Source organism: Mandrillus leucophaeus, unplaced genomic scaffold (assembly GCF_000951045.1).
Source record: "Mandrillus leucophaeus isolate KB7577 unplaced genomic scaffold, Mleu.le_1.0 Scaffold14, whole genome shotgun sequence".
Lineage (NCBI taxonomy): Eukaryota > Metazoa > Chordata > Mammalia > Primates > Cercopithecidae > Mandrillus > Mandrillus leucophaeus.
Window position 1 is genome coordinate 1,326,304 of NW_012101365.1, and position 12,881 is coordinate 1,339,184.

The following is a 12,881-nucleotide window of genomic DNA, read 5'->3' on the forward strand; positions in this document are numbered from 1 at the left end:
TAGCCAGGATGGTCTCAATCTCCTGACCTCGTGATCTGCCCGTCTCGGCCTCCCAAAGTGCTGGGATTACAGGCTTGAGCCACCGTGCCCGGCCGACCTCAGAATTCTATTCAGAAACTTGCAACCAGCTAAACTCACCTCTCTTCATCCCAACACTACTCCAGAACATGTCTCCTCCACAGTTCAAATCCCTTCTCCATCCTGCTCTGACACTGCCTCATCTCTGTCATTTATCAACCTTCAACTCACATCCTCTGGTCACTGATGATTTGGGCTCAGCGGGACTCACTGTCTTCCTTTCTACTCAAGGCTTGTTTTCATTCTCAGGAACTTTGAGTGTCATGTGGACAATCCATCCGCCACCTTGGACGAATCTTCTCTTCCATTTTGCTTCAGCTATTCACCTGTCCCTGTAACTTGAGCTATTTTGACTTGGATTTGTGTCACTGGAATTTAAAGAGGTCTGATCAATTCAGTATCCAGCCTCACTGGCTGAACACCCAAGACCTGGCATGGCCTGGTCTCTACTTCCCCAGCTTCATCTTCCTGGCTCACACTATGCTCCAGAAATATCAGCGCTTCCCATTTTGTGCCATTGCTCATGTTATTAATCTCTAGCTCCTACTCCTAATCATCTTCATTACTCACCTGTGGAATTACTGATCCCAGAGAAGCTTCACTTTTTCTTCCCCGCAACACCTCTACCACTCAGAACATACAATGTCTCTCTCCCCTGCACTCTCATGGCACTTTGTGTGATTGTTTCAGTCAGACTCCAACCAGAAAAATGGGAACTATTCTTTAAACCAGAAGGAACTGCTTATATAGGTGATGGAAGAACTAAGAAGCTAAACAGAATACTGAGGAAACCCAGAGATTGTCAAAAGCAAAAAATACTAGTATTAGAGCTAAAAGAAGCTGGAACCATGAGAGCAGGAGTCACAGTAGAGAAGCAGCCCCTGCTGGGGGACCAGCCAAGGCAGGGGGAAAATACCTGGATTTCTCCCTTTTCTGCATCTCCAATCACCTGCCAATATCTTCCCTTGGCTAGTCCCAGCCAGAAGCTACTATCACAAGAGCCTGGGAAACATAGCCTGCAAAGGTCAACCCCTCAGAAAAGGTTGCAGGAAAAAGAACAGGAGAGGTGAAGAATAATAGCAAACAGGCTGAGGACCGGCATAGCCATTGACCCAAAGAAGGTTATAATTATCTGTTTACAATTTTGTTTCCCTAGTCAGTGTGTATCTTGAGGGAAGGGAACCCACTCACCTCTGTGCCCCCAGAGTCCATGATGTGTTCAGTGACTGTAAACTGCCTTCCCTGAAAGAGATTTTATACCTCCACATTACCACTAGCTTGCAGTGCCTCCTTGTGGGAAGAATACGTCTCCCCACTCCATCGACATCAAGTTTGATTATGTGACTTACTTTGGCCAATGGATGTGGACAGAAGTGATGTGATCCAAGTCCCAAAGAAGCTTTAAAAGGCTTTGTGTGGTTGAGCCATCCCAAACGGACCCCAGAGTAAGAAAATGCATGGAACAGAGTTGCAATTGACTTGTAGTTGGTATGGAATGAGTGAGAAAGAAACCCTTATTATCTAAGCTCCTGACTCAGGTTGTGTGTTACTGCAGCATAATCTAAAGCAATCTCACCAACTTTGTGACTGAGGGTGGAAATGCGAAGAGAAACTATGACAGGCTTTTGGAAAAACACCATTGGATGACGTGACAACATTAGGATTTTGAGTCCAAAGTCTGAGTTTGAGTACGGGGCCTGCCATCTAATACTTACATAGCTTAGAAAAGTTACATAACCTTAGAGTGGGAAAATAAAGACACAGAAGTGTGGCACAGCTCATTGTGTGCAAGAAAATGCAAGTGGTCTGGACTCAGCTTCTTCATCCAGAAAATCACTGATTTACTGTACTGATGATAATATACTATGTACTATACAGCAATACAGATACTGTATTACTATAGTATGATAATGCAGCTTTCCATGCTAGGAGTGACAGCAAAGGTCACAAGAGGATTTTTGTGAAAGCATATTGTGAATTTTAAGTCACTGTTAGTTATCATCATTGCCAACCAGGCCTTTCTTTCTCTGCAACCAGACTCAATGATGCAAGGTTCCTATAGTTGATCTCAATCTAGAAAACACACACACACACACACACACACACACACACACACGCACACATTTATTGAGCACCTAAAATAAACAAGGAAGTGTATGAGGGTCTGTGGGGTCTAAGTGATGAATGGGGAATTGGGTAAATTGAAATCACAGAATCAAAGTGAGATAGCGCCAAACAGATCTTCCTACGCAACAAATCCAAACTGCATGTTTTACAGATAGGTAAACTGAGACCCAGAGACAGCAAATGCAATGCTTAAAGTCGCATAGTAAAGTAGTAGCAGAAGCAGGATAAAACTCTGAATCTCCTAACTCCTAGTCTGGGCATGCTTTTCCCACTACACTATGATGGTATCTGTGTGTTTCAAAATTACATTTTAGGCTGGGCATGGTGGCCTGTAATCCCAGCACTTTGGGAGACCAAAGCTGGCAGATCACTTGAGCCTAGGAGTTTGAGACCAGCCTGGGCAACACAGTGAAACCCCATCCCTACCAAAAAAGCAAGCAAACAAACAAAAACACAAAAGTTAGCTGGGCATGGTGGTGCATGCCTATAATCCCAGCTATTTGGGATCAGGAGGCTGAGGCAGGAAGATTGCTTGAGTCCAGTAGGTGAAGGTTGCAGTGAGCCAAGATTGTGTCACTGCACTCCAGCCTGGATGACAGAGCAAGACCTTGTCTCAAAACAAAATAAAACAAAACAAAAAACTATATTGTGGATGGTCTCTCCTTCCTTTGTAGGCAGAAGCACTTTTCCCTTTTGCTAGCCTCCCTGGGTTCTGGCCGGATCTCCAGTCAGATCCAGGAAAAGGGACAAGAAGCCCCTTTCCGAGGGGCACATGGAGGCAGAACCCTAAAAGGTCATGCTTCCTGAAATAAAAGTCCCTAAAACTCCTCTACTCCTCCAAACACCCACCTGCCTCATCATCTATATGATCTCAACCAAGTCCCAGGAACTTTGAGGATATGGAAGGCCAACCACATACAGCATTTTTTTTTCTCTTCTTTTAAACGGAGTTTTGCTCGTTACCCAGGCTGGAGTGTAATGGTGCAATCTCTGCTCACCACAACCTCCGCCTCCCGGGTTCAAGCGATTCTCCTGCCTCAGCCTCAAGTAGCTGGGATTACAGGCACCCACCACCACACCTGGCTAACGTTTGCATTTTTAGTAGAGATGAGGTTTCTCCATGTTGGTCAGGCTGGTCTCGAATTCTCGACCTCAGGTGATCCACCCGCCTCAGCCTCCCAAAGTGCTGGGATTACAGGTGTGAGCCACCAAGCCTGACCTCACAGCTTTAATAAACGTGAATCATTAGCCATATCAATAGTCTTGACTGAGTGAGCTGAGAAAAGCTACAAGAAGGAATCCTGAGGAGGGATCCCATAAATCAGAGAATGGCATTACTGTACTGGCAAAGACACCACTGAAACTGACTTAATACCTGAGACAGCAGAGGGGTAGGCACTGGGTGAGGCTGAGTATCCCCCATCACTGTTCCCAGATCTGATTATATCCTGGCAAAATTCTTAACATGGTCTACAAGATCCTGTACCTTCTGATCCCTGCCCATCTGTCCATCCTCATCTCGTGCTACTCTCCCTTGATTATTTAGTCCCTGTGCCATGGCCTTCTTTCAATTTCATGAATATTTCACACTTTAACCCACATTGGGACTATTCTTGATATGGAACATGCCCCTCCCCACACTCTACTCTTTGCCTGGCTAGCTTTTTCTCATCCTTTTGTTCTCACCTTAAGTGTTACTTTCTCAGAAAACCTTAACTCTCCGGCCTAAAATTAGGTTTCTCTCTTGCACTTTTTTCATAGCACTTGTGGTGAACTTATGTTAACTTCTATCTGTCCCCTTCATTCCCTCCTTTAGGAAACCACCATTTTAAACAGTTATATTAGGACTATGTTGCCACACTGGCCTCCCGCAGCCACTGAGATGGGCACATGACTCACAGGTGACCAATCATAATATTCCCTGCTATTGATACATAGTGGTTGGGAGAGAGAAGGTCTCTTTTCGCAGGAATTGGGAAGCCATGAATCTGCCATCATCCCTCTAACTCCCCATGCAGAGAGTCTGGCTATAGAAAGAGGCTGAGGGGATAAGTAAAGCTGAGAAATGGAGAGTGCAATTGAACCCTGGGTCTCATGGACTTCCCAGTTACAGGAGCTCATACATTCTCTCTTTTTTTTTTCCTTTTTCGAGATGGAGTCTTGCTCTGTCACCCAGGCTGGAGTGCAGTGGGGTGATCTCAGTTCACTGTAACTTCCACCTCCTGGGTTCAAGCAATTCTCCTGCTTCAGCCTCCCGAGTAGCTGGGACTACATGCTCAGCTAATTTTTGTATTTTTAGTAGAGACGGGGTTTCACTGTGCTGACCAGACTGGTTTCAAACCAGGCTGAACTCAAGTGATCCGCCCACCTCAGCCTCCCAAAGTGCTGGGATTACAGGCATGAGCCACTGTGCCCAGCCAATTCTATTTTTTTTTATTAAAGCTAGTTTGATTTGTGATTTTATCACTTGCAATAACAAGAGTCCTAACTCAAGTAGAACATATCATAATTTTAACAACTGTATTGAGCCATAATTCACATACCATATAGTTTACCCATTTATTTACACAATTTTTAATTAATATTTTTATAAGTATTTGTTTAATGTCTCTTTCCCCATTAGTTCCATGACAGTAAGGATTGCAGCTGTTTGTTCATCATTCATTATATCCTAAGTGCCAGGGCAGCACTTGGCGCAGCGTGCTCAATAAATGTTTTTCACTGAATAAGTAAAATGTATTAATGAATATCTACCCTATGCTGGGTCCTTAGGATAATGAAACAAATCAGACACAATCCATGCAGTAGAAGCCTAGGAGGAGAGATAAACATGTAAATAGGCAAGTTCTGGTGATCAATAGCAGAAAGCTCAGGGAGTTGAGTTGGGCAGAGGTGGGTTACCTCGACCTGCCCAAACCTAACCAATTAATTAAGGTCTTCTTCAAGTACCTTCCTAAAAACACTGCACTAAGATTTAATTTCATGTGTTCTATCCGTGTTCCTAAATACATTTGATAGATTTATACGACTCCACTACTTGCTAATGGTATAAGCTTGAGCAAGTTATTTAACCTCTCTGAACCTCATTTTTGGACATGCTCTATAGTACCTACCTTGGTTTATAAAGAGACTTAAATGAGATAATTAATGCTAAACATTTCACATAGTGCCTTGTTAAATATATATTAGCTATGATTACGACATTTGCTGTGTAGTGAAGTTAACTGGTTAGGAGCACAGGCTCTGGGAGCCAGACTACCGTGTGGGTTGAAATACTGGTTCTACGCTCTTACTAGCTGTGTGACTTTGGCAAGTTACACAACTTCTCTGTGCCTCACTTTTCTCATCTGTTAAACACACACACACACACACACACACACACACACACACACACACAAAATGTGGAGATAAGGAAAGAACATATCTTGGAGGGTTTTAGGGGGATTAAATTAGAGGCGTAATACTTTAAAACACTTAGAATAAATAGTGCCTGACACAAGGTAAGCACCTAGTAAGTGTTTAATCAATTCACCTTTAAAAAAATCTTAGAATGGCCATGTGTGGTAGCTCATGCCTATAATCCCAGCACTTTAGGAGGCCCAGGTGGGTGGATCATCTGGAGTCAGGAGTCTGAGACCAGCCTGGCCAACATGATGAAACCCTGTCTCTACTGAAAATACAAAAAATTAGCCAGGCATGGTGGTGAGTGCCTGTAATCCCAGCTACTCAGGAGGCTGAGGCAGGAGAATCGCTTGAACCCTGGAGGCAGAGATTGCAGTGAGCTGAGATCGCCCCACTGCACTCCAACCTGGGCGACAAGAGTGAAACTCCATCTCAAAAAAAAAAAAAAAAAAAAACTTAGTGAGAAGGGCTTGGCAAGCTGGTATATTTTTTTCTAATACATATCCAAATATGTATTAGAAAATAAATACAGAAAATCATCCTGCACAATTCCAGTGGCACGAGTCCCCTCTTTGGGCAACACTACTCCAGACTCACACCATCCAGTGATTTATGGTTCCCTGATGCCACAAGGCTGTTCCTTGCCTCTGCCAGGGTTATGCCCCTGCCTGGAACACCCTTAACTCTCCTCTTCACTTGACTGGTCCTACTTATCTTCAAGACTCCGCTTGGGCATCATGTTCTCTGACCCCAGGAGAATCAGGTTCCTCCTCTATGCTCCCCCAACATCCCTCTGTCACAGCCCTGACCACTTGGACTATGACTGTTACTGTGGGCTCTCTCACTGGATCGAGCTTCTTCAGACCAGGGAATGTTGCCTATTTCACAGCTCAGGGCCTAGAACAGAGTAGGCAAGCAGGAAGTCTTCACTGGACAATAAAATAATGAACCCAAATACTTAACATCATAAACTTACTCAAAACATATTTTTGCATCCTCCGTGTCTGGCCGTATGCTAGGCACAGTAGGCACAAAGACAAACAAGATTCATTTCCTGTCTGCAAGGAGCTTTCAGGAGACAGACAAGTAAATGAGTGCATCCAAGTATGATGGGTACTGTGACTCTTCTATGTGTGGGGTGCATTAAGTGAGGGAACAAATAAAGAGCTCTGGCTGGGGGCTAGGAAAGGTTTCATAGAAGATGTGAAGTGCGAGCTGTTTTGAAAGCTGAGTGGGGGCTCACCAGCTGGATGAGGGTAGAAGATGGGGAGTAGAAGAGAGCATTCCAAGCAGATGAAATATAGTCAGTCCAGGGAGAGTGCTGGGAGCCTCCAGGGAGGCTGCAGGTTGAAAGCCTAAAGGGACTGTCTGAAGTTCTCGAGGTGTGGGCTTCATCACTTGCTTATTGTTCTATGGACCACATGGAGGCACTTTCTGGACTCCGAGAACCTCTGCGATAGTGTAGAAACAGCAAGGCCCAAGATGACCCAACCTCCCTGTTTATTAAGCACTTATAGTTTGCTACAGTTTACAGGCCACTTTGGGGAGAATAAAGTATACGACACACACATACACACATACTCATAATACACATAATACAAATATATAAAACACACAATTCACACTTGTATTTTATACAGATTACCCACCTATAAGCCCACATATCTGTTCTTCAGAAACTATCAGAGACTTTAAACTCTCCACTCCTCAATACTTACAACACTTAGGATGTGAGATATACTTAGGGAGACTGGCTAAAAGCTAAGCAGTACATCTATTCTAGAGGGAGATTTCAATCTTTCAAACCTACAGGCATGGAACTCTTTTTGTAAGGCAACCTTACCCCGGACCCCAATACATAAAATAAAAGCAAAGGTAGGTAGAGTTCCGCTTTGGGGCCACTGAGACAGGTCTGGGCACCTAGGCCTCAAAGGAGCACAAGGATCAAAATATTTTAACCTTGGAAAAAGTCAGGACATTGATGAGCTACATACCCAAACCACATAATTTTGTTCCTTCATACAGTTCCTTTTGTTGTGAATTGTGTTTTGGTGAGAAGCATGAGTTTGCATTGAGATAAACTGTAAGAACAGCATATAAATACTCAGTGCTGGAAGGATGTTTGATATTCAGGACATGGTCACATTCAGCATACAGAGTCTGCTCTACAGTTGATGATGAAGAGGAGCGCTTCTCTGGAATAACGGGTTTGTTTTTATACTAGGACACTCTAAACCATATAACTGATTATGTTTCCCTCTTGGCAATGGTTGCTAGGAAGCTCAAAGGCAACATTTTGGCCCAACTCTTGCAGGTGTCCAAGAACTTAATACTTACCCTAGCTTCCTCTTATTTTTCCCTCACCCTTGCTTTCCCTTTGCTCCAATTTTCTCACTTATTTATTTTTATTGTACTGTGACAATTTTTATAAGACATCTCAAGTCCTTTGTGGAAGGAACTGGTAAAAAAAAGAGTTTATAAATTTAAAATGTATTTACATATTCCATATAACAAAATATATACATATCAAAAATGATGAATTATCTAAAACTCACAGCACAAAGCCCATATGTACATCATACAAATATAAAACAACACGCACAGATCACATAGGTACATAATTCACAACCACTACACTAATGTCATAAATACGAACACACTTGTGCCCTGTTTACCCCACTCTCATGAGCATGTGTACACCTGCGCACGTGCACACATGTGTCATGTACATACCAAGCTGCTCTGCGAGGAGCCGGCCCTTCTCAGTGGGAACAACCCTCTCTTCCTCCATGTCACACTTGTTCCCCACCAGAATAACTTGTGCATTGTCCCAGGAGTAGGTCTTGATCTGAGTAGCCCTAAAATGAGATAGAAAGAGATACGTTAATCATATTCCTCTAGACTGAATGTCTGTGTCCCTACCTCCAGATTTACATGTTGAAGCCTAATCCCCAATGTAATGGTATTTGGATGTGGAGTCTTTGGGATGTAATTATGTCAATGAGGCTGGAGTCCTCATAAATGTGTCCATACAAGAAGAGAAAGAGGCTAGAGCCCTCTTTCTCTCTTGGCCATGGAAGGATACAACAAGAAGATGGCTGTCTCCGGATACTGGAGCTGCTGAAGCCTTGATCTTGGACTTCCTAGCTCCAGAACTGTGAGAAAGAAATGTCCGTCATTTAAGCCACCAAGTCTATAGCATTTTTGTTGTAGCAGCCCAAACCGACCAAGACACATACCCTCCTATGACAAAAAGAAAACTGCAAAGTGTGAAGAAATGGTTTCTCTACGACAGGACTAGCAACACCCAAGTTACTGCCAATTAATTCAGCTGAGGACAGACAGATACCTGTCCCTGCTGACTGTCACAGATGCTGACTCCTAAGCCCTAGCTGCAAACCTCATCCATCTCTTTGAAGTCCACCTCTACCATATCTGGCCATCCCTCTCCTCACTGGGCAGAGAGCTCTTTCTAAAACAGGTATTTGATCACAATGTATCCTTTCTTAAAAGCCTTCTCTGGCCCCCAGCTAGCTGTGTGATCAAGTCCAGATTCCTTAGTTCAAGATCATTCATGCTGTGCCTCTCCAGCCTCATTACCCATTCTCCTGCCTCCCAACCTTTTCACTCATTCCCCAAAAGCTCTTCCATGGCTTGTGCCTTTGCCTACACTGAGAATTCCTTCCCCACAACTAACTCATCCTCCAGGGCCCAGTGCTGATCCTACAACTGGGCCCAGTGCTGATCCCACAACTAAGTGGATCTAGGGGAACCTCTTCAAGCTTCCCCTAGATCCACTTAGCCTCCACCTCCTCCTATGTGATTCACAAACCTTCCCTGAAGCCTTGGATTATGATTATTTGCAGAAACCAAAATGTCAGCAGTGGTTACCTTCACATAAGATGATTATAAGACTTTTAAAAAATACTTTTCAGCCAGGCGTGGTGGCTCACAACTGTAATCCCAGCACTTTGGGAGGCAGAGGTGGGTGGATCACGAGGTCAGGAGATTGAGACCATCCTGGCTAACATGGTGAAACCCCATCTCCACTAAAAATTAAAAAAAAAATTAGCCGGGCATGGTGGCGGGTGTTTGTAGTCCCAGCTACTCAGGAGGCTGAGGCAGGAGAATGGCGTGAACCTGGGAGGCGGAACTTGTGGTGAGCCAAGATGGCGTCACTACACTCCAGCCTGGGTGACAGAGTGAGACTCCGTCTCAAAAAAAAAAAAAAAACTTTTCAAATTTCTGTACTTTTCACATTATTGAAAGTGAGCATGTATTACTTCTATAATTAAAAACAAAATTTTAAGAGGAAATAAAAAAGGACTCTCTTATATTATGGAGACATCTTTTTGTGGAGATGAGCCTAACATTCCCCAAAGACCCCATCAGTTAGAAGTGATTACTTCCTCTTTTGGTCTCCTGCACATTTACCATGGCACCTATTATACTTGGCTGAATTTCTATCTCTCCCTGAGGGCAAGGACCAGCTTATTCATCTTTGGGATGCCAATACCCAGCACAGAACACAGAGTAGAGAAGGTGTCAGTGAATGTTTGATAAATGAACGAGCCAGTGAATGGTTAGTCCTGAAGCAGATCTTGAATCTGACTCTACCCTGACACTGACAATCCAACTCAACCCTAACTGCAACCTGAACCTATTACTGACCCTGTTCTTAAAGCTGATCTTACCACCAACCTTCTCATTTATGGTGAGAAGCCATTCCCCCAAAGGATGGAATTCACTCAACCACCACTTCTTGTGGGCCCACAAGAAACCAGGCCCCATTCTGGGCACTGGGGCTTGGATGGCAGGTAGGGGTGAGGCTGAGACCAAGTTACCCACAGACAAAACTCAAATGCCGGGGCTTGGAAGAGATAGACACTCAGTCTTCAGACTCAAGACAGGTAACTTGGTCCAGCTCTCCTTATCTCCCATGCTACTCTTTTTTTTTTTTCTTGAGACAGAGTCTCGCTCTGTCACCCAGGCTGGAGTGCAGTGGTGTGATCTCGGCTCACTGCAAGCTCCGCCTCCTGGGTTCACGTCACTCCCCTGCCTCAGCCTCCCGAGCAGCTGGGACTACAGGCGCCCACCACCACACCCAGCTACTTTTTTGTATTTTAGTAGAGATGGGGTTTCACCATGTTAGTCAGGATGGTCTCGATCTCCTGACCTTGTGATCTGCCTGCCTCAGCCTCCCAAAGTGCTGGGATTACAGGCGTGAGCCACCACGCCTGGCGCTACTCTTTCTTTCATCTTCCTCCCTCCTCCCATCCCATTTCCTCTCAGCTCCCAGATTAGCAACAAACTCAGGTTATTCTTGGAGGAATCATCACCAGGTGTTAAAGTCACTGTGTTCCTGAGGCAGAATGAACAGAGACTGAGGGAGGAAGGGAAGGGGGTCAAGGCCAACAGGGAAATGGGCAGTGCGGAGACACTTCAGGGGAGATGTGATGAGAGAGAAGAAGAGGAGCAGGGAGAGGGGAGGAAGGGAGGAAAATGATGAGTGGAGAGAGTAAAGGAAAGGGGAAGAGAACAGAGGAAGGAGAGGAGAAAAACCCAAGGTAGAGGGAAGAAAGAGTTATTAAAAAGGAAGGGGCAGAAAGGAGAAACAAGAGGATAACCAAGAGGCAGAAAAGAACACAGACCTCCAGGAATGACAGACATGCTGATGACACCCTGAACTGCTGGTCAGAACAGGGGAGTGTAGCAGGCAGCCCACAAGGTCACTCTCAGCTCAAGCTGTGTATGTGAAGCCAACACAGCTTCACACAATTATGACAACTGCTCCCTGGGAGAAGCGAAATCCTCAAAGGGTCACTATTGGGCAAAAGGGAGCAGGAGATGAGCCCAGCACTGGCCTGCCCTGCTGCTGTGTCCCTGGCCTGCTCGGCCTCTCTGATTCTGAAGGACAGCCACTGCACAGATGTCCCATCTTCCCCCATCCTCATCTGAGCAAGGACACTGGGTCCTGGCCCTCCCTCTCACGTGTCCTCCCCCTCAGGCTCCCTTCTCCTGGGAATCGTGCCCCCGGAGGAAAGCTATAAGTTGCTCAGAGGTTGCAACTCTGGGGTGCTGTACTAATTTCCATTGTATATTGAGCCTTGATGAACTTGGACTGTATGTGCTCCTGGATACCCGGCTCAGCCCAGGGATAAACTTTATAGAGAAGTGCTATGTGGATTCACTCTCCACTAGAGCTACAGTAATCTTCCTGAAACACAAATCTGAACCTGTTGGTTTCTAATTCATATGTCATCATCTATGGGACAGAATCCAAACTCCTTATAGCAGCACACAAAACCCTTCGTGACCTGTGCCCTTCAACACTCACACCTACCTTCTCACCTTTGCACATCTGTACTCGTTTTCTGGAACATCCTTATTCATTTGTCCCTCGAGCTAACTCCTGTTCATCTTACAAAATGCAGCATATGTGTCAGCAACTTCAGGGCACCTTCTCTGACTCCCTAAACTGGGTCAGAGAGCCCTCTGCTGGGTTCCCACAGCTCTGATGACTCGCTTCATCACTGCACCCAGCACACATTTTCTTTTCTTTTTTCTTTTTACACAGAGTCTCATTCTGTTGCCCAGGCTGGAGTGCAGTGGTGTGATCTCGGCTCACTGCAACCTCTGCCTCCCAGGTTCAAGCAATTCTCCTACCTTAGCCTCCTGAGTAGCTGGGATTACAGGCACGTGCCACCACACCCGGCTAATTTTTGTATTTTTAGTAGAGACGGGGTTTCACCATGTTGGCCAGGCTTGTCTCGAACTCCTGACCTCAGGTGCTCTGGCCACCTCGGCCTCTCAAAGTGCTGGGATTACAGGCGTGAGCCACTGCACCCAGCCTATCACATGATATTTTCATTCCTGCTTATGGATCTGTCTTCCCCTCTCATCTGTGAACTCCTGAGGCCAGGAACCATGTCTGATTCATCTGGGTCATCGGGGCTTCCCTAGCACACAATACAGGACCTAGCACATGTTAGGTTTTAATGAACAGTTTGCTAAATTAATGAATGAATATGAGTCTCATACCAGTCTTGGACAGCATTGAAGGACTCTTCATTGGTGATGTCATACATCAGAATGAAGCCCATGGCCCCACGGTAATAGGCTGTCGTGATGGTCCGGTACCGCTCCTGCCCAGCTGTGTCCTGGGCAGGAAAAGAAAAGAAGCAATCTCTTAGAAAGTCTGCTTTGGTTCCTAAAAAGTCCCCAAGACAATTAACTAATAACCCAAGGCATTTTTTTTTTTTTTTTTTTTTTTT

General features: G+C 45.0%; 1 protein-coding gene across 1 annotated transcript in view; it reads right to left on the reverse strand.

Moving 5' to 3' along the window:
- Nucleotides 1–12,881, reverse strand: part of RAB3B (RAB3B, member RAS oncogene family) — a 71,086-nt gene that overhangs the window by 17,641 nt on the left and 40,564 nt on the right. Inside the window, exons 2-3 of the mRNA XM_011973754.1 lie at nucleotides 12,649–12,767; nucleotides 8,341–8,465 (exon numbers count right to left, since the gene is read on the reverse strand). Of these exons, the coding sequence (XP_011829144.1) occupies nucleotides 8,341–8,465; nucleotides 12,649–12,767 (244 nt within the window). The remainder of the gene's footprint in view (nucleotides 1–8,340; nucleotides 8,466–12,648; nucleotides 12,768–12,881) is intronic.